The sequence below is a fragment of the Tetranychus urticae genome, chromosome 1 (assembly GCF_039701765.1).
Source record: "Tetranychus urticae isolate SD_2017Ah chromosome 1, NJAU_TeUrti_SD_1.0, whole genome shotgun sequence".
Taxonomy (NCBI): domain Eukaryota; kingdom Metazoa; phylum Arthropoda; class Arachnida; order Trombidiformes; family Tetranychidae; genus Tetranychus; species Tetranychus urticae.
The window spans coordinates 21282339-21301272 of NC_142958.1; the positions used below are offsets into that span (position 1 = coordinate 21282339).

General features: G+C 33.2%; 5 protein-coding genes across 7 annotated transcripts; 2 read left to right on the forward strand and 3 right to left on the reverse strand.

Moving 5' to 3' along the window:
- Window positions 1–108: 108 nt before the first annotated feature.
- On the reverse strand, window positions 109–695 carry LOC112538504 (acidic mammalian chitinase). Its single transcript, XM_089265880.1, has 2 exons — window positions 681–695; window positions 109–555 (listed from the first exon to the last, which is right to left on the reverse strand). Exons 1-2 carry the CDS (start codon window positions 693–695, stop codon window positions 109–111), a joined length of 462 nt encoding a protein of 153 aa, XP_089122006.1.
- Window positions 696–778: 83 nt separating this feature from the next.
- On the reverse strand, window positions 779–2734 carry LOC107371895 (uncharacterized). 2 transcript variants are annotated; one of them, XM_025162903.2, is made up of 5 exons: window positions 1861–2734; window positions 1575–1755; window positions 1244–1499; window positions 1054–1166; window positions 779–966 (listed from the first exon to the last, which is right to left on the reverse strand). In XM_025162903.2, exons 1-5 carry the CDS (start codon window positions 2732–2734, stop codon window positions 807–809), a joined length of 1584 nt encoding a protein of 527 aa, XP_025018671.2. In that variant the 3' UTR covers window positions 779–806. The 2 variants fall into 2 exon arrangements, with proteins under 2 accessions (XP_025018671.2, XP_025018670.2); XM_025162902.2 differs by having other exon boundaries at window positions 1575–2734.
- Window positions 2735–7603: 4869 nt separating this feature from the next.
- Rbbp5 (retinoblastoma binding protein 5) lies at window positions 7604–11067 on the forward strand. Of its 2 annotated transcripts, XM_015940479.3 has the most exons (5): window positions 7604–8110; window positions 8190–9182; window positions 9568–9827; window positions 9975–10165; window positions 10520–11067. In XM_015940479.3, exons 2-5 carry the CDS (start codon window positions 8244–8246, stop codon window positions 10696–10698), a joined length of 1569 nt encoding a protein of 522 aa, XP_015795965.1. In that variant the 5' UTR covers window positions 7604–8110; window positions 8190–8243; the 3' UTR covers window positions 10699–11067. The 2 variants fall into 2 exon arrangements, with proteins under 2 accessions (XP_015795965.1, XP_015795964.1); XM_015940478.2 differs by lacking the exon at window positions 7604–8110 and having other exon boundaries at window positions 8114–9182.
- Window positions 11068–12056: 989 nt separating this feature from the next.
- LOC107372273 (tubulin alpha chain) lies at window positions 12057–14344 on the reverse strand. Its single transcript, XM_015940480.2, has 3 exons — window positions 13998–14344; window positions 12691–13788; window positions 12057–12593 (listed from the first exon to the last, which is right to left on the reverse strand). Exons 2-3 carry the CDS (start codon window positions 13744–13746, stop codon window positions 12294–12296), a joined length of 1356 nt encoding a protein of 451 aa, XP_015795966.1. The 5' UTR covers window positions 13747–13788; window positions 13998–14344; the 3' UTR covers window positions 12057–12293.
- Window positions 14345–14767: 423 nt separating this feature from the next.
- On the forward strand, window positions 14768–17726 carry LOC107359061 (uncharacterized). The gene is made up of 2 exons (XM_015925506.3): window positions 14768–15044; window positions 15364–17726. Exons 1-2 carry the CDS (start codon window positions 14950–14952, stop codon window positions 17180–17182), a joined length of 1914 nt encoding a protein of 637 aa, XP_015780992.2. The 5' UTR covers window positions 14768–14949; the 3' UTR covers window positions 17183–17726.
- Window positions 17727–18934: the final 1208 nt, after the last annotated feature.

Below are 18934 nucleotides of genomic sequence, written 5' to 3' on the forward strand. Positions count from 1 at the left end.
ACATTGAAAACAAAGGATAAAATATAAAAGAACAAAAAATGTAATAATAACGAATAATGAACAAAAAATATGGTTTTTGAGTAACAAGTTCCTAGTCATGTTGGTTGATTAGTTTTTAAAGGTTGACATTTGAGCCAATTTAAGTGTACTGGAAACAGCTCTTAACAGTGGAAAACTCTTTGAATCACGACAAGTTCCAGTCCAATCATCGTAATTCAATGCATAAGTCATGACACCACCCATCTTTCTTGATGCTGCATATCTTGATTTAATAGAGAGACTTCGTTCATTCTCATAGGATATCCAATCATAGTTACGGTGAGCAAAAGGTACCATCCCTTTCTCATCGAATTCACTTATTCCACCATCACTCAGGAACTCGCAAACTTTGGTATAATTGAGTTGACCTTTACCTAAACCAGGACCAACACTAGGTGAGTTAAAACCTTGACCAAATGGATAAGCCAAATTAAAGGTTCGAGCAAATGTGGGTACACCTAGAATCAATTTACGAACTGAGATCTTCTGTTTGAGCCAAAATTTACAGACTTCGTCCTGAATGAAAATAAAAAATAAGAAAACAATATTAAAATAAAAATTAACTCGAATGTAGATATTTTTCAGATGATAAACAATTGAACAATTTGAAAAATTAACAAAAATTTGCCGCTCAAATTTACAAAAAACAGAGCCATCTATCTGGAAAATCAATATTAGTGTGTTATTTAGACTGTTTTGTGTTCAATTTAGATAATGTTAACATTACCATCTAGTGGATTTATAATTCAAAATTACTGTTATCAATGTTATGACTGACAGTAATGTTCAATAATTACCGTGCTTGTTATCTCTACTCCAGTAGGATTTATAATTCGTGGATAGAGTGAACTATGATGTCCAGTAAATGGCTTTGATTCCAAATAATAGTGATAATCAAACGTTAACAAGTTCAAATAATCAACGCTTCTGTAATGAAAATGTAAGTTATAAAAATGATACGATGAAAGTGTGAAAATTAACGATTCAAAATGCAACTGTTTTTATTTTATTTACCTAACTAATTCTGTTATATTGTAAAATTTAGAAGCGATGTCAGGATGTGCGGAGACTGTGGCGGTTAATAAGGTGTCCAATTTACCTTTTCGTAAACATTCTTTTCGAGTCAGCTATAAAACAACGAAGAAATACTGATTTTCAATTTTTGCAATGAAGTCATTTGACTCTCTTGAAATCGTTACATTACCTTTAGTAACGAAACCAAATCACTTTTAGATTCTTGATATTTAGTCTCATTCTGATGTAAACGGAAAAAATCGACACCGTCAAGATTGTATAGACTGACTAAATCAATCAATGAACCAACAAATTGATTCCTTTTTTCTTCAGTTGCCAAAATATTGAACTCGTTCATGGAATTGACTTTAGACTGGCCCATACGAATGGATAGCAAAATTTTTAAATTAGGGTTCTTTTTCTTTAAGGTATTCAACTCGTGCAATCTGTGAAAAAAAGGAAATTTTAAATACCCAAATTCTAATCATTATTTTCTTGATCACAATAGATTTCATGCTAACTTTTCAGTATTACTCTCAGGATGTTGGAACCAAAGCAAACTTTCTGGACCAATTAAAGCATGGCCAACTATTATGTGATCACAAAGAGCGGGATCGATCTTGCTCACTGGTAAAGCCATTTCATCCGAAGTGTTGAGTAAATAGAAACAAACTGATCTAAAGCCTTTGTGTTGGACATCTCCTGAAATAAAATCAAAGGACTCGTTAATTCGAACAATGTAGCTCATTAAAAATTGGGTAAAGTTATTGATTTGCTGGAGGTAAACACTTTCGAGTATCAACAAACCTTGTAAATCAAGCATATCATCTGTAATAACGTTATTAAGATCAGTCAGAGCATCACTTTGATTGGAAATTAATCTGATAGGTCTGATCGTTGTGAGTCCTGTTTCTCCTATCTTTTTGGTTACAAAGTTATTTCGCACAGGAAGGTTGGTTTCACGGTAGGAAAACGTTGATCCTTTTTGCACACTTTTCACTGTTGACGAACTAATAGAGGGAACAAAGTTTCTTGGTGGAAACACTCGGATCGGTTTCAAAGTAGACGCCTGAGTAACTAAAGTTGGTGTCACTTGGACCACTGGTGCTGGTATTTGTTGAATGTAGACAGGTTGTTGTTTAACATAACTATCTGGCGGTCGAGATATTGGTAATAAAATCATTTGACCGTTCGACCCAGTTGATAAAGACGGCGTTAATCCAGCCAAACTTTGTAAACTTTGTAAGTTTTGTAAGCCTTGCAAGCCTTGTAAGCTCTGTAAGCCCTGTAAGCCCTGTAGGCCCTGCAAACCTTGTAAACCATTTAAACCACTTATTCCATGTAAACCTGTTAATGATGGCAGTGAAATAGGAATTGGATGAAGCTGAATAATTGGTTGAATATAAGCAGATGATGATGGTGATGAAGATGATGATGATGAAATTAACTGGGAACTTGTGCCTAATAATGATGGTGATGCAGTGGTTGCTGTTGGATTCAACAAATTGTCTATTCCCGTTGGAGGTGTCATTGTATTGGATAACTGGAATGTAAATCTTGGTAGATTATTATTAGTTCGTACCTGAAATGGCATTGTGGTGTTGAGTAAATGACGCCAGAGGGTCATTGAAATACCATGCATTACAATTAACGATAAAAGAGTACTAAATGGAGCTGCCATTTTAATGGCTATTCCTTTGGATGGATGGATTTACAGAAATACCAATGTTATGGATTTGGTTGTGAATATTGGAAACTGCATTAACAATAGAAAACAATAGATTGGTGATGTTTTTAAGTTTAAATCACTTGTGACTCAAATTTGATGTTGGCTACTCAATGATCTAAGAAAAACTGATCAACTGATTTGAATATTTCAAATTGAAAACGAATCGAACATGAGAAACCAATTCCAATATTGAAACGGCTTATTAAATTCAAGATGAAGAGAAAAATCAATTCAGTTCCTCGTCCATTCTCAATTTAATTGGAGTTATAAACAATTAAATGTCCCTTCGCGACTCAACCCATTTCACCCTAACCATTTCTAACGCCAGGAAGTGAAAAGTCATTTCATTGATTATAATCCAATTGAATCAATTCATTGATAGTAATTGGAAGAGTTGTGATGACTTTTTGAATATTATTTATTGATTAGTTTGGTAATCTTCATCAGTTATTACCTTTTAATCAAATCATGATTAGTGCTATTTACTTATTAAAGATATACTGTCGAGTACCCGGTTAAAGCAATCTTTTTTTCTCAGTCTCCATCTAGTGATAATGCCTTTCAGAAAGGGGTAACGCTTAAGATTTAGGTAATGAAAGGATTATATAAATTATAAAAACAATGCAAATTTTCAAAAAATCATAGATGGCGACTGTGAAAATTGCTTTAAATGGGGCTCAAAAAAATTGCTTTAACCGGGTACTCGACAGTATGTTGAGATAGAAACCTTTTATTGATTAATTATGATTCAACAGTAAAAATCAAACATAATCTTCCATTTTAATTGTGAGTTAATAATAACCACTTCCAGGTACCAAACTCACTGATTGGGCAATCACACGCTTTAATAATAATATCATTTTTGATTTCACTCTTAATCATCTCAATTCATCCTTACCTTAAGCACCAGTTCATTTATCAAATTGATTGGACGGTTGATTAAATTTTTCATGTGGAGTCATGATATTTAGATTATTAGCTATTACAATTAAAAAAAATTGAAATTCACCATAACATCAATTCACTAGAATCAAGATATCTATCAAATCTGTCAATATCAAAATACCAAAAGTCCATTCAACGGCCATTTTAAAGCTCTTAAAGGGTGTAACACTTAACAGCCTGCAAATTAAGAAGATAAGAATTAAAATTGAGCTTACCTTTATCATAAAATTTGTTGATATTGATGAAGATGAAGACAGATAATGAAGCCCCAGAGACAGGAAACCAAGACCAATTGGTCATTGGTCATCGATATCAACAAATTTTATGATAAAGGTAAGCTCAATTTTAATTCTTATCTTCTAAATTTGCAGGCTGTTAAGTGTTACACCCTTTATATTTTCCTCATTTGCTGATGAATATTTTTGTTGGAGGAATCAATAAGTTTACCTGAAGTAATCATATTTCAAATAATCATGATTGGGGTTAGTCTAGGTAACCAGAATGTCAACTCATTTATGTCAAGATCCTCTAAAAGTCTCCACATTTCTTCAATCCAAGGAAATAATGGTAAATAATAAAGGTGTTTAATTAATCGATGAACCAAAGTACAGTCAAGCCTCTCAAAATTGGAGCCTCTCAAAGTTAGTCGTTGCTAAGACAACAGAGTAGACAATTGTCCATTCATTTATCCCTCTTATTAATGAAGCTTCAACATGCCTCGTCGTAATTTGAATTATAGTGAAAAAAATAAAGTTTTGATGGCCAAAGATCAGAATCTTAATTCTGAACAGATTGCCTTAAAGTTCAAAGTCTGTAAATCAACTGTTCATAATATAATTAATAACAAATCAAAGGTAAAAAGTGCCATTGAGAAAAACAAAGGACGTTCAAAAAGGTTAGTCATGAAGTCTCAATAAGAGTTTCATTTTGATTGAATTTTTGTCATTTTTAGGATTGTTGATTCAGTAAATTTTTTTGATGAAAAAATTGTTGATTATATTCAATCAATGCAAAATGTTGGATTTCCAATTACAAGTTTGATGATAAGAGAAAAGGCGGCTCGACTGGCAAACGAATATAAAGTAAATATTGTAGCTTCAAGAGGATGGTTTCATCGGTTCAAATTAAGGTGTAAAGTTAAACATGGAAAACTACATGGTGAATCAACAAGTGTTGATCTCGCTGCTGTTGAAAATTTCGCCAAAAATATGATTCCTAAAATAATGAACAAATATGAACCGAATATGATTTACAATTTGGACGAGACAGCTATTTTTTATCGACAACTTCCAAGCAAGACTTATTTCATTTCCAAATCACCTCATTTCGGAACTAAAATTTACAAAGAAAGAGTTACATTGGCTTTGTGTTGTAATTCTGTTGGAGATAAATTGACCCCAATGATAATAGGTAAATCACGCAATCCCAAAGCTCTTAGAGGAAACCAACAACATTTACAGACTTTGGATGTCATTTATCAATCAAACTCAGCAGCTTGGATGACCAAAAAATTGTTCACATTTTACCTTCAAATTTGGCATAATGAGCTTCAGAAAAATAATCTCAAAGTTGCTCTAATTGTTGATAATTTTGCTGGCCACAAGATAGATGAAGATCTATTTCCAAATATTGAGTTTATCTGGCTACCTCCTGGAACTACAAGTTATCTTCAACCTTTAGATTGTGGAATAATTAAATCATTCAAAGATAAATACCTAAAAGGTCTATTCAATAGAATCTTCATTAAATTTGAACAAAATGCTAATCCACTTTCAATAGTAAAAGAAATAACTATTTTTGATGCTGTTTGTTGGATCGCAGAGGCGTGGTCAGAAGTTTCAATTGAAACGATAAAGAATTGCTGGATCCATGCAAAATTCAGAGTTGAAAGTGTTGAGGTTGATGCAGTTGATGAAGAAATGGTTGAAGAGAAAGATGAGGAATTGTTGACCATTTATAACAGTTTACCAGAAATTGCTCAAGATAAACCTACTTTAGTTGAATATTTACAGGCTATGACAATTAGTGATCATAACTCTTATGTCTGTGAAACAAGAAGTCTTTAAAGACAAGCTAAAATATAATATAAAAAATCTAAACCATTAACATAGTTGTCATTATCAACTGTTCCTCAATTATCAAGTCAATCATTAATTTTCATCGTTTTCACTAAATTTAAATCCATTGAAACCATCCATATCATTGTTGCTCCACTCCTTTGAAAATCCTATGTAAATAATAAGAAAAAGATAAATTGAGTAAAGAATCATTAATTTAATATGTAACTTACTGTCAATCAAATTGAATTTTCCACCGTCAGTCCAACAAATTACGACCAGCAATTAAAAAACACCAATCAAAGATCAAAGCTCCAATCAACAAAACAAAAACAAAGCCAATGTTGGCTAAAATAAGCGTATCTGACTGTTAAATAGACTTTAATCTATTCTCACTACGTCCAAATTAGAGAGGCTTGACTGTAACTTGTATCTTAAAAGGGTAGACCAAAGATAGCTCGGAATGTTCATTGACACCAAGGATATTTAACTGATATTAGAATTGATTTAATATATAAAAATTAATCGATGGCCAGAATTGAAGGATAAATGGTTCAGCTATTGACTTATTAATGCACAGTAACAGAGTGAATCAAGGTGTTGCTAGATAGAAAGTATTACATTGCAAAGAAAAATATTGCTGACCAATTATTTTGAACCACAATTTTGGTCACCTAAGCCAAGGATGTTGTCCAAATTATAAAATTAGATCATTTAGTAATCCAGTTTAAATTTGCTAATATTAATTATCAATACTTGTGCACTTAGCTTTACCTTTGTTATTCACAGAATATCTGAATAAGAATCTCTTTGAGATTTTATTGCTCACTGGTTCTTTTTTAATATTTCAGTCTCTTTTTATCCTTTCTCTCTCTCTCTATCTGAATCATTTTTTTCATGGTGGTTTGGTTGCTAATCAAAGCACGCAATTAACTAACGTGACATATCTATGGTTGGCTATGGTTGCAACATTTTCCCATCTTGATAATAAACGACCGTTATTATGGTGAAACTTACTCTCACTGAATGGCCAAATGATTGATATTCAACCAGCCATGTTAACTGTTTTTGTTTCAAATCTAAATAATCTCTGTTTCATTATTATCAGTTATTTATGGAAATGAAACTGAATTCAGAATGTCCCACCAAACCTTTTCTAGATTACCCTTTTGATTTTGCTGTTTTGATGCAATCTCTTCCTCTTTACCTTGTCAGTTATGTATACAACTTGAGTGACTATCACAGCTGTTATCTAAACTTTGATTAATTTGACGGTTACCTGATGAAATTGATTAGTAATCAGTGGTTCAGATTCAGAAGCTAAAACAATATACTAATCAACTTTGAAATAATATTGGCAAACAATCAGAAATGATTTCCATCAATGAGAGCTGTTTACATTAGTATATTAATTTTTAAACTTACCAATTATCCTAATGCTGGTTGTAAGGTTTTGTTTGATTAAGCAAATTGAAAAATGGCAATCAAAAAACTGCTCCAATCAATAATCAATATTATTGTGAATTTCAAATGTTACATGAGACTCATCATAACTTATCTGATAAAACTGACTCTTCAACAAATCTTGAGCTGTTAGCTTGATTATATTGAAAGTTAACCAAGCTTTGGTGGAAGTCATTCTGAAAAATCAATTTAATTTGCTAACAATTGCAATGGAAAAGTAAATGTCTGAACAATAAATTTTGATTATTCACATAAATGTGAAACAAATAAAGGTTGCATTTTATTTCATTATTAACGTTGATAACTGTAAAAATATAATACTAGCCGTTGATAACCTTAATTATTTTATTTTATTACAATCTTTATCCAGGTTACAAGACATCTTGTATTTAGATTTGAATTCATGGTTAAATTTTACTGTTATTACTGTAAGATTAATATTTCAACCCTTTTCAATTTTTAGACAAATATCGAGCTATTAATCAGCATTATTTCAGAAGAAAATGCTTCTAATTGATTCCATCAGAAAAACATTGGATTTTAATGTTTTTTGCAAATTACCAGATTTTTTGCAAATCATTAGCGAGTAAAATTTTTTCAAAATTCATCTTTAATTCTTTGAAATTTATCTCTTTTATCTTTGATTATTGACTTTTTACGGATGTAGGGATGTAATCAGTAAATTATTGAATCTAAATTGTTAAAATTAAATTAGTCTTTGGTGTTAATTTTGTTTATTAGTTTATTAGAAAGCTTCCATTGATTAACAATGGAAAAGTAAAATAAAATCGTATATATGAATTTCAAAGATGGCGCTCTGTGACAACAAATGTTATTCAGGAATGGTTTTTTTTCTATGATGGTAAGTTGATTGTTTTTGATGTTACTTTTAAATGTTTTCACTCATTAATTACGACGTTTACAATTAATTTTGCCACTAGTGTTGATTTTTATTCACCCAAAGTGTTTAAAGATCAATATATCAGCTGTTAACAATGAACTTTGAGCTCCTCCACCAATTTGGACAAAGCTATCCGGAGGAGTTTGATGGCCAACTTGACAGTGGATCAATCGCAACAACCTGTGGTTTCAATCGCCGAGGTACTCTTCTTGCTGTTGGTTGTAATGATGGCAGAATCGTAATCTGGGATTTTCTTACTCGTGGTATTTGTAAAATAATCACTGCTCACGTCCACCCAGTCTCAAGTTTATCCTGGTCTCGAAGTGGAAGATATCTAGTCTCATCTTCCAATGACAATAATGTTAGTATATGGGATGTTGCAACTGGAGAAAATGTTTATCGGTGGAGATTTTCTTGTCCAATTTTGAAAGTTCAATTCAATCCACGAAACGATCGTATGATCCTCGCATGTCCCAACCGTCATCAAGCTGTTCTATTGTTCCGTCCTGTAGATACAAATCCTCCCGAAAAAACTCATGTAATCCTTCCTATGGATGAAGATTCTGATCTCAATATCATTGCATCTTTTGACCGCCGTGGTCAATACATTTACTGTGGTAACGCAAAAGGCAAAATGTTCGTAATAAAAGTGGAAGATGGGGGAAACAAATTGGATATTGTGGCATCTTTTCGAGTTGCAAGTTCAAATATTGTTGTTAAGCAGATCGAGTTCGCGCCTAAGCGAAAGGACACTTTTTTAGTTAATGCCTCTGATAGAGTAATACGTGTTTATGAAACACATGAAGTACTCAATTGTGGTCTTAACGGAGAACCTGAGCCTATCCAGAGGATACAGGATCAAGTTAATAAGACAACTTGGAAGAAATGTTGCTTCTCAGGTGGAGTAGATGCGGATTACATATGTGCTGGATCAGCTAGACAACATACATTATGTATTTATGATCGAGCAAGCGGAGGAGGATTGGTGAAAATTTTGCAAGGCACCAAGGGTGAGACTTTAATTGATGTGGTGGTGAGTTTGATTTCTATGTAAATTTACTATTTTCCACATCTGGTGGGTTAATGTAATTCGAACTGAGATTTCATCACTTTATTTATTATTTATCTTCTGATAGTATAACAAATGTAGCAAATGAAATTGACTAGTATGAGAAAAGTTTCATTCATTTCCTTTCTTTACTCATTTCATTTTGTATGGCTTTTTATTCTGAGTTGAACTCGAGAATCAGTCTCTGAATTGAGTTGTATTTTCACTTTATATTCTATTATTTGTCTTTTCTGTCTGTTAACCTATGCTAACTCTGCTAACTCTCTCTAGACTGATCGATAAGTCTGCTGATCTAATTCAAGTCTAATTTTGCCTTTTTCTCTTTTGTTTTCATGTTTCTTTTCTGCAGTGGCATCCACTTAGATCAATCATTGCCAGTATATCAAGCGGAGTTGTTTCGGTATGGGCACAAGCACAAATAGAAAACTGGTCAGCTTTTGCCCCTGACTTCAAAGAGTTGGATGAAAATGTTGAATATGAAGAAAGAGAATCTGAGTTTGATGTTCAAGATGATGATCGTTCTCCTGCTCGCAATATACAAGACAACGATGACGAAGATGAAGAAGTGGACGTGCTTGGAGTTCAGCCATCAACACATCTTCTCAGCAGGTTACTACTCTTGCTCTTTTTCAATGAAAATGATTTTCAGAAAATTTCTTTTATGCCTAACTTGAGGTTATAATAAGAATGCCCTTTATGGTCTTTCTTCTCCCTCTACTTTGAAATAATTTTCTTTTTCATTTACTCTTTTTGCAGTGATGAGGATGAATCTGCAGAACAGGATGGACTTTATTTTCTCCCTATTTCTCTTGAATTTGATGAAGTTGAAAATGTAGATTCAGCATTCAATCATTTCGGAAAAGATGCTTCAGAGTCGCCCATACCAACTAAATCACCACGTAAAGCAAAAGTTGTTGATATTGATTTAAAAGACAATTCTAAAGACGGTAATGGTTCTCACTTAAATATATAAATATATTCATGCTTATCATCTTTCTGTTCCTCTACTTCATATAATTACCCTCGTCCCTTAACTGCCATGCTTTCTGTCTGTTTATCATCTAATTTCTTTGTAAATGTTTTTCAACTTTTCTTGGCTCATCTCCTATGTTTACATCTGATGTTCTTCACCTTCCTCTCTAATCATCTTCGTCTCTATTTTCTTTCTCAGCTCTCTTCAGCCTCTTCAGCTTATTTTCATTTTTACCATCTTGTCTTGTCCTAAGCCTTATCTTGAACTTGAACTTAGACTTCAATTTCTCATTTGCTCTTTTCCATTTTCTTTTACTCTTGTTATTTAGGTGGCTCCAAGCCTGGAAATAGATCCATTGGTGGCGAAGGAAGACTCAAGAATAGAAACTCTCGGCTCTCGAGTAAACGTAATATTTCTTCAGTTGCTGAAGGGGGATGCAGTAATCAAAGTAATGTTAAGAAGCGGAAAAAGTTGAATCATTATGACCCAAACTATGAAGACGACTGAGGCTTTATTTTGTTTTCTTTGTCGCTTTTCCTCTCCTTCCATCCTCTCCATATTCCCTCTTTCTACTTTACAATTTGCATCTTTAAATCTCTGTCGCTCTTTAGTTTAATCATAAAGATAGAGACACAAATACAAAAACATCACTATTGTACATCAAAGAGAGACTCACTGATACATTATAACATTGCCAATATATACATATATTTATAAATAAATAATTTTTTCAAATAAAACAAAGAAAAATTGTTTTCAAAACCAAAAAATGGCTTGAGTTGTCATGAAAAACCATTCATCATAATTGTAGATGCAAAAGGTTACAAAATTACGACACATGAAGAGTCACAAAAAAACCAGTTGATCTAACCGTAACAGACTATCATTAACTGAATCAAATTTGAATTTTGCTAGCAAACATGATGTAAATCAATTAACCTCTTATTGATATGCACCTTAAATAGTATAGTTTCTTACATTATTCATTTCTCTCACGGAAAATATCTTAAAGAAAGGAGTCTGAAGACAAAAAAAGGAGCAGAAGACAGAACGTCAAGGCCTATTGCAGCCAGTCATCCAAAGGAGAGAAAGACTGGCAGGACTTGAAAAAGAAAAGAAGAAAAAAGGCAAAAAGAGATGTTTAAGCGTATGTTGATTGTTGAAGTTGTTGTAATTCCAATCAGATAGATGTATTTATAATCATAATGAAAAAGGCGTCTATGATTGGTTTGATCAATTAAGAAAATTGTGAAAATGGCGGGATGAAGAAAAGACTAGAACAAAGAAATGAAGCAGAATGGGAAAACGGTTAAGGATGTATAAAAATAAAAGACATTTTAATTGATTGTTTCAATGATTGGGCATATTATTAATTGAATTAGATGATTCTTTGAAAGAGAGGTCAGAATTAATGATATTTTGAAAGGGACCCTTATAGGAACAATTGTTAATTCAAATTGTATCAAGATTAATTAGAAGAGGAAATTAAAGGAAAAAACAATCATGATAATCATTTTCATTAAGATCCTAACTGTCAAATTGTCCGTTGACAAGATAAGTGTTCATTTGAATGATAAATTTGAAAAAGCAACTAGGAAAGGAAACTCATGATTATTTTTGTTATTAGATTAAAAGTGATTAATATTCAGTAGTGAATTTAAATGTGGTAATTTTATTCACTATGTCCAGTCATTCTAATTCAACCTCATGGACTTAATTTAATTCATATCAAGATTGCGCAGACAACTAATCGATTAAATAAAGGTGGGTCTCGTTTTTTTGCGTATTTTTTTTTATTTGTCAGCAGAGGCTGAAAAACCAGACACTCATGAGACTCACTCAATAAAAAAGGAAAATTCAAGAGGTTTCAATCTAAGTTTACAATTTATTTAGTAATTTAATCCCCTTATTTGGAGAATACAAATCATTTCATTTAAAACCAAATGGCCCACGCTGAAGGTGTCTTCAATGTCTTTTTATACTGTATATGTATGTGCTGAGGGATGGCTTTTAATAACAATGGTGTTAAGTTTTTGTTTCTGCTTTTATGTTATTGGATGAATTGGTGAATTTTTTTTTGTTTTTGACGATGAATTTTTCAATTAGTATTCGTCGCCACCCTCATCGTCACCGGCTTCGTTAGAGTCGAGGCCCACTTCTTCGTAATCTTTTTCAAGAGCGGCAAGATCTTCTCGAGCTTCAGAGAATTCTCCTTCCTCCATACCTTCACCGACGTACCAGTGAACGAAAGCTCTCTTTGCGTACATCAAGTCAAACTTGTGATCAAGTCGAGCCCAAGCTTCAGCAATAGCTGTGGTATTGGAAAGCATACATACTGCTCGTTGAACTTTGGCTAAATCTCCTCCAGGAACAACAGTTGGAGGTTGATAGTTTATTCCAACCTAAAAGAATAAAGAAAAAGATTAGATGAAATAAAATTAAGGCTAGTCTAACTTATAAAAAATGAAAAGCAAGCTTAGAATTATGAATCAGACCCACCTTAAAACCTGTTGGGCACCAGTCAACGAATTGGATACTCCTCTTTGTCTTAATAGCAGCAATGGCAGCATTAACATCTTTAGGAACAACATCTCCTCGGTAGAGAAGACAACAAGCCATATATTTTCCATGTCGAGGGTCACATTTAACCATTTGATTAGCTGGTTCGAAGCAAGCATTTGTTATTTCAGAAACAGTTAACTGCTCATGGTAAGCTTTTTCAGCAGAGATAACAGGAGCATAAGTAACTAAGGGGAAATGAATACGAGGGTAGGGGACAAGATTAGTCTGAAATTCAGTCAGATCAACATTCAATGCGCCATCGAATCGGAGGGATGCTGTGATTGATGAAACAATTTGGCCAATAAGGCGGTTGAGATTAGTATAAGTTGGCCGCTCAATATCAAGATTTCGCCGGCAGATATCATAGATAGCCTCGTTATCTACCATGAAAGCACAATCAGAGTGCTCAAGAGTTGTGTGAGTAGTTAAAATGCTATTATAAGGTTCAACGACAGCAGTAGACACTTGGGGGGCGGGGTAAATAGCGAATTCCAATTTAGATTTTTTCCCATAATCAACGGATAAACGTTCCATAAGAAGTGAAGTAAAACCAGATCCAGTTCCACCTCCAAAACTATGGAAAATCAAGAAACCTTGAAGACCGGTACATTGATCTGAAAGTTTCCTGATACGGTCAAGAACCAAGTCGACAATTTCTTTGCCAATTGTATAGTGGCCACGAGCATAGTTATTGGCAGCATCTTCTTTACCAGTAATCAATTGTTCCGGATGGAATAATTGCCGGTAGGTACCAGTTCTAACCTCATCAACTACAGTTGGTTCTAAGTCCACGTATACAGCCCGGGGTACATGTTTACCAGAGCCAGTCTCAGAGAAGAAGGTGTTAAACGAATCATCACCACCTCCAATGGTCTTATCACTAGGCATTTGACCATCAGGTTGAATACCGTGTTCGAGACAGTATAATTCCCAGCAAGCATTGCCCATTTGGACACCAGCTTGACCAACATGGATTGAGATACATTCACGCATTTTGATAGTTTAAGGAATTAAGATAACTTTCTCAAAAATTAACTAGAAGTAATAAAAAAAGAGAGAAAAAACGTTGGCAGAAAGAGAGAAAGAGAAAAAAAAGACGTTAGAAAATTTCAAGTGAAAACGTTAACTATTAAAGTTAATAACGAGAGAACAAAAAAATCAACGTGAAGTTAAAAGGTTAAAGGCAAATGGGCGAAATTAACGTTGATGACAACAGATCACAATGAATAAAAGAAATAAATTACCGGTTAAATAACAAAGTTAAAAGAGGAGAGATAAAAATAATATAAGAAGACACCAAGACAGACACAGGTAAAATAAAAATTTGCAGTAAGCGATTGAATAACTAACTAGCAAAAAATGGATGACATATAGGGTGTGGTTGAAAGCAAAGAAAATGGAAGCGAACCCTTCTTTTTTTATATAAGATAGACAGAGAGAAAGAAAGAGAAGATAAATTGAATGAGAATAATGAAGATGAAGATGAGAGGGAGAGCGACGACTGAGAGAGATAAAGAGAAAGAGCAAAGCCCAAAGTATCAAAGACACAGACACAAAACAACACCTCACTTATAGTGTAAGACAGATTATAATATTAACGGACTTACTCGAAACCAGAGGAATCCTTTATATACTCAAACCCTGTAACCAATCAGAAATGACTAACAACCAACCAATAAGAATAGTTGCTTATAAAGTAACCATAGAAACATTAATAAACATAATAGTTTCCCCCTTTGGATGATAAGGAAGATAAGCTGAAGGGATAAAAAATTAATTTGCCCCAAAGAAGAGAAAGACCTCGCCCTTTCTCTTTCTATTTTTCCTCTTCTCTTTCTTTCCTCTCTTTTTCTCTCTCGTCCGGTTTTCTCTTTCTTTCTCTCTTTCTTTTTCATCCAAATGGTTAAGTCTGGTTAGGAAAAGTAGCGGCTTTTTACTCCATCTTGTGCCGGCAAAAGAGATTAGTTTAAGCTGTTTTTGATTTTTTTTCAGTTTTTTATTTCATAACACTTGCTGTATCAACTGCTGGTGTAAGATGGCGCTGAAAATATCCGATACTTTACTTTAACCTTTATTACCTTTTTTCATAAACATCTTTTTTTTCTGGTTTAATAATTTTTTGGTACATGCTTAATTTTTCTATTGCTTCTATTCTGATTGTTGTACCATAACTGTATTTGGAACAGTTTAACCATAATGCCTGTTTTACTGAAAGAATTGTGTGACTCTGTCATCAATTCTCTTGAATCTCCGTCAGACGAGTTTCAAGACAATATTAGGGAAGTTTTTTGGTGAGTAATGAGTTTTAATATTGTTATTTTCCGCCTGTTATCTTTTTGTGTTTTTCTTGTACCTTTTCTGTTTTCCTGTTTATTTAACGTGCACGTTTCACTGCTCGTTTCCTGTTTTCATCTGTCTTAACACTTTTAATTCAAATTTTTTGCTCAACGAATTGCGTTCTGAGCAATAAATTTACGATAACCATGGTTACTGTCTTTATACCGGTTCTTTTTTTGTTTTTGTGCAAATTTCAATCTTTATGGTTCTTTATGGTTCTTTTAGCTAATTTACTCTTTCTCTTATTTTGTCAACTTTTGACTTTTCTTTTAGTAAGATGGACGAAATTTATAAGATGGTTAAAGATGATCCTAAGCGAGTTGAAAAATATTGTGAGGAATGTCGTCATATACTTGTCGTTCTTCGTCTTTTCCCGCTCGAGTTTAAACTTGCCATGGATACATTGTACAAAAAAACGTTGTGTGGATTTCTCAGTATATACCTCGATTTCAAGATGATTCTTTATAAAACTGTAAAAAATCAACAGGAACATTTCGACAACACAATCAGAGAAATTTTTCTCCTGCTGGGTGACGAAGAAAGGACATGCATCTGGAATGTTGTCGTAACATCGCATATTATAAATGAAGTCGACATTTTAAAGATACTCGCCGAACGCTTTATTGAGGAGACTAAGAAAGATAAATTTAACAATGATGAATATATTCGAATGATCTGGGTGTTGCATGTGTTCTTCTCGCAATGTAAAAAGGCTGGTATAAAAGATGGTGTTGCTAAAGTATTAGAAATAGCATTAAGGCTTAAATATCCTCCTGGGTTGTGCAAATGGATGTGTCATCATTATCCTGGATTTGGTTGGAAAGGATTATCCGATGAGAGTGTTCATGAAACTTTGGTCTCAGAAAAACAACCCAAATCTTTTTTCAAAGCAGTTTATCATGCTATTGCCAAAGATGATACCCTTAAATTCCAATTAGAGGAAATCACTCGAAATGGTGCTCAAGGAGAAGACTCATCATCACAGAGCTCAGAATCAGTTAGTAAAAAGATTCAAAATTTAACTCAAGCGAAAGAATCTGACACTTCGAAGAAATCACGGGTAGATGCAGTCAAGGCTGATAAAAGCGGAAAAAAGGACGACAAAAAGAAAGTTGTGGAAGAAGAACCTCCTAAAGAGAAAGAATCTGGGGATTTAGGCTCGGCAAACAAAAAAGACCTTAAAACTGGTTCGAGTAAAGATAAGAAACAGGATTCTGATGCTAAGTCAACGAAAACTCTTGGACCTGGTAGGACCAAACCCACTAGTGCAACTTCGTTCTTAGATGATGATTGTGATGAAGATGTCGATGATGAAGATACTTTAGATGCTAATATTGCCGATGATCGAAGCAATGAAAATGATAAAAATATGAATGATAAATCTAATATTCAAACCGATGATGAATCAGTTAAAGCTAAGAAAGTTAAAAGTACAAAAAAGAAAGGAAAATTGGTCGAAGATTCAAGTGACGAAGAGTCTGAAAGTAGCAGTCTCCCAGAAAAGAAATCGCTTCGTTCAAAACAAACTAGAAACAAAAGTCCAAAAGCTACCAGTGATTCTGAAACTGATATCAATGAAGAATTGCCGGAAAAGCCGCTCACAAAGTCCGTCAAAAGAAAATCCGGAGATGATTCAGACAGTGATCAGACGATCAATGGCGATGAATCTGCAGTTGAAGCAAAAATCGATGAACGTGGTGATCATGATGAAGATACCAATGATAGTACAATTTCATCTGGACGAAAAATCTCACTCAAGAATAAACCTCGAACCAAGAAGGTAGTAAAGAAAATCAGAATCGATAACTCTCCAGAAACGACAATTGAGCCGTGTGCAGAGGATATTGAAACCATTTCCGACGACCAAAAACTCATTGACGAATACATGAAAGGTCCATTCGCTTGGGTTTTTGAGAAATTTGAAGAAGATAAAGTATATAAAGGCGAACCTTACATATACCTGGAAAACATTTCCCAGATTGTTCCCAAATATGAGCAGGAAGCAACCTTAGCCGATATTTTGCACACCAATAACCAAAGAGCTAAGCAGAAAAAAGTGGTTAAAAAGAAGACTAGAAAAGGTTACCGTTAATTGTTTATTCCTTTTTCAATGTAATCTAGTTTTCTTTTGCTACTCAAAATTGTTTATAACTTTTCCATTATCCAGTTTACCTGTCATCCCTTGAAATCAGTTAAATCATTAACTATTCATTAATTCTATCATTTAACATCCTCATTGCCACTTCCATTCTTGTCATCTTCCATCCATCTACCCATCACCAAATCGCCAAAAGACATGCAAAATTACAGTCTGCTTGATCTGTAATAAACTAAATTTTATTGGTTTTTTGAGCTTTTGGCCTATCAGATCAAATAACGAAAGTGACCTCTATTAAGATTTTTTTGTACGGTATTATAAGAAAAGTTGACTCGATTATTTTAAATATTTCATTGTTTCATTGTTTGGCGATTGGATCACACCATTCCCATTCTCTCGTTCCACAATAAATTCATCTAATTTGACTCAACGCAAATAATGAAACTGTCTTGTATTTATCATAATTTGTTATCATTTATTTGATTGGATCTCTTTGTATCAAAAATTTGCAAATTAACAAGCTTAATTTTTTCTTGAATCTCATGTATCACTGTTATTGCTAAAAGTGAATTATTTCATTGATGGAATTGTATTAAGATGTTAATTTTTGATGAATTACTCTATATTCAAGCTTTTTTAGTAAACTCATTATTTTGCTGACATGACAAGCTAAGTCTCTATGATTTGAATGCAGTTTATTTCCAAGTGAGCTAACCAGTGTACATTTAAATTAAATTATGTAAATTTCCGCATCTCATGAAAATATTTATAGATCATGGATTTTTGAAATGAAATGTATTAAGTATGGAATCGTGCGAGTATGAGATACTGAAATCATTCAAGTTTCTTCTTTGACAAGCAGATATACCTTATTAACGTAAGGATAGCCCCAGACCCTTGTTTAATGAACAAATAGACAAATAAAGCGTGTGAGTATTGCCATCTGATGTTAGTAATTTGACATCCAAATATGACATGTTTGTTATTATGTCAATAGATGGAGCTACTTTAAAGTGAACATGCGATATTACTATGCGATATTACTAAGCAATATTACTATGCAATAATACTATGCAATATTTCTATGCAATAATACTATGCAATATTTCAATGCAATAATACTATGCAATATTTCTATGCAATATTTCTATGAAATATTACTATGCAATATAAATTATCCATTGGTAACACACACTTACACGCACGAGACAAAATACAATCTAATAAATTACATCTTCCGTTAAAACCTCACAATTTGCTCAATCGTAAAATTAAAGTATGTAAACCAAATGTAATTTAAATTGTTTAATCCAATAATACCTTAAAAATAATATAACTATCGGTTTTCAAATATCAAATTTTAATTAATTAGAATTACCATTAGATAAATGCAGAAACCGTAATCCAATACAAAATAATTTATGGATATAAAAATTGACTGGATCAAACTCTCCATCACAACCAGCACAACCAATAATTATTCTTTCATAACAATTAAGCTCACGAGGACTAAGAAGTCTAAAACAAGTACGATCAAAAAACTGGTTACAACCAACAATCGGACATAACAACCGTCGCCTTCCATGCTGATCATGAATATAATTACGTTCACTCGCGAGCTCTTGAAAGTTGCAAATACAGTGAAAACAAAAGATTTTTTCACAAAATTGATTCTGCTCGCCTGCATGTACCAACGGTTGGCTAGCCAAAAACCCACAAAGACCACATAATAATTGAGTAGCGTCT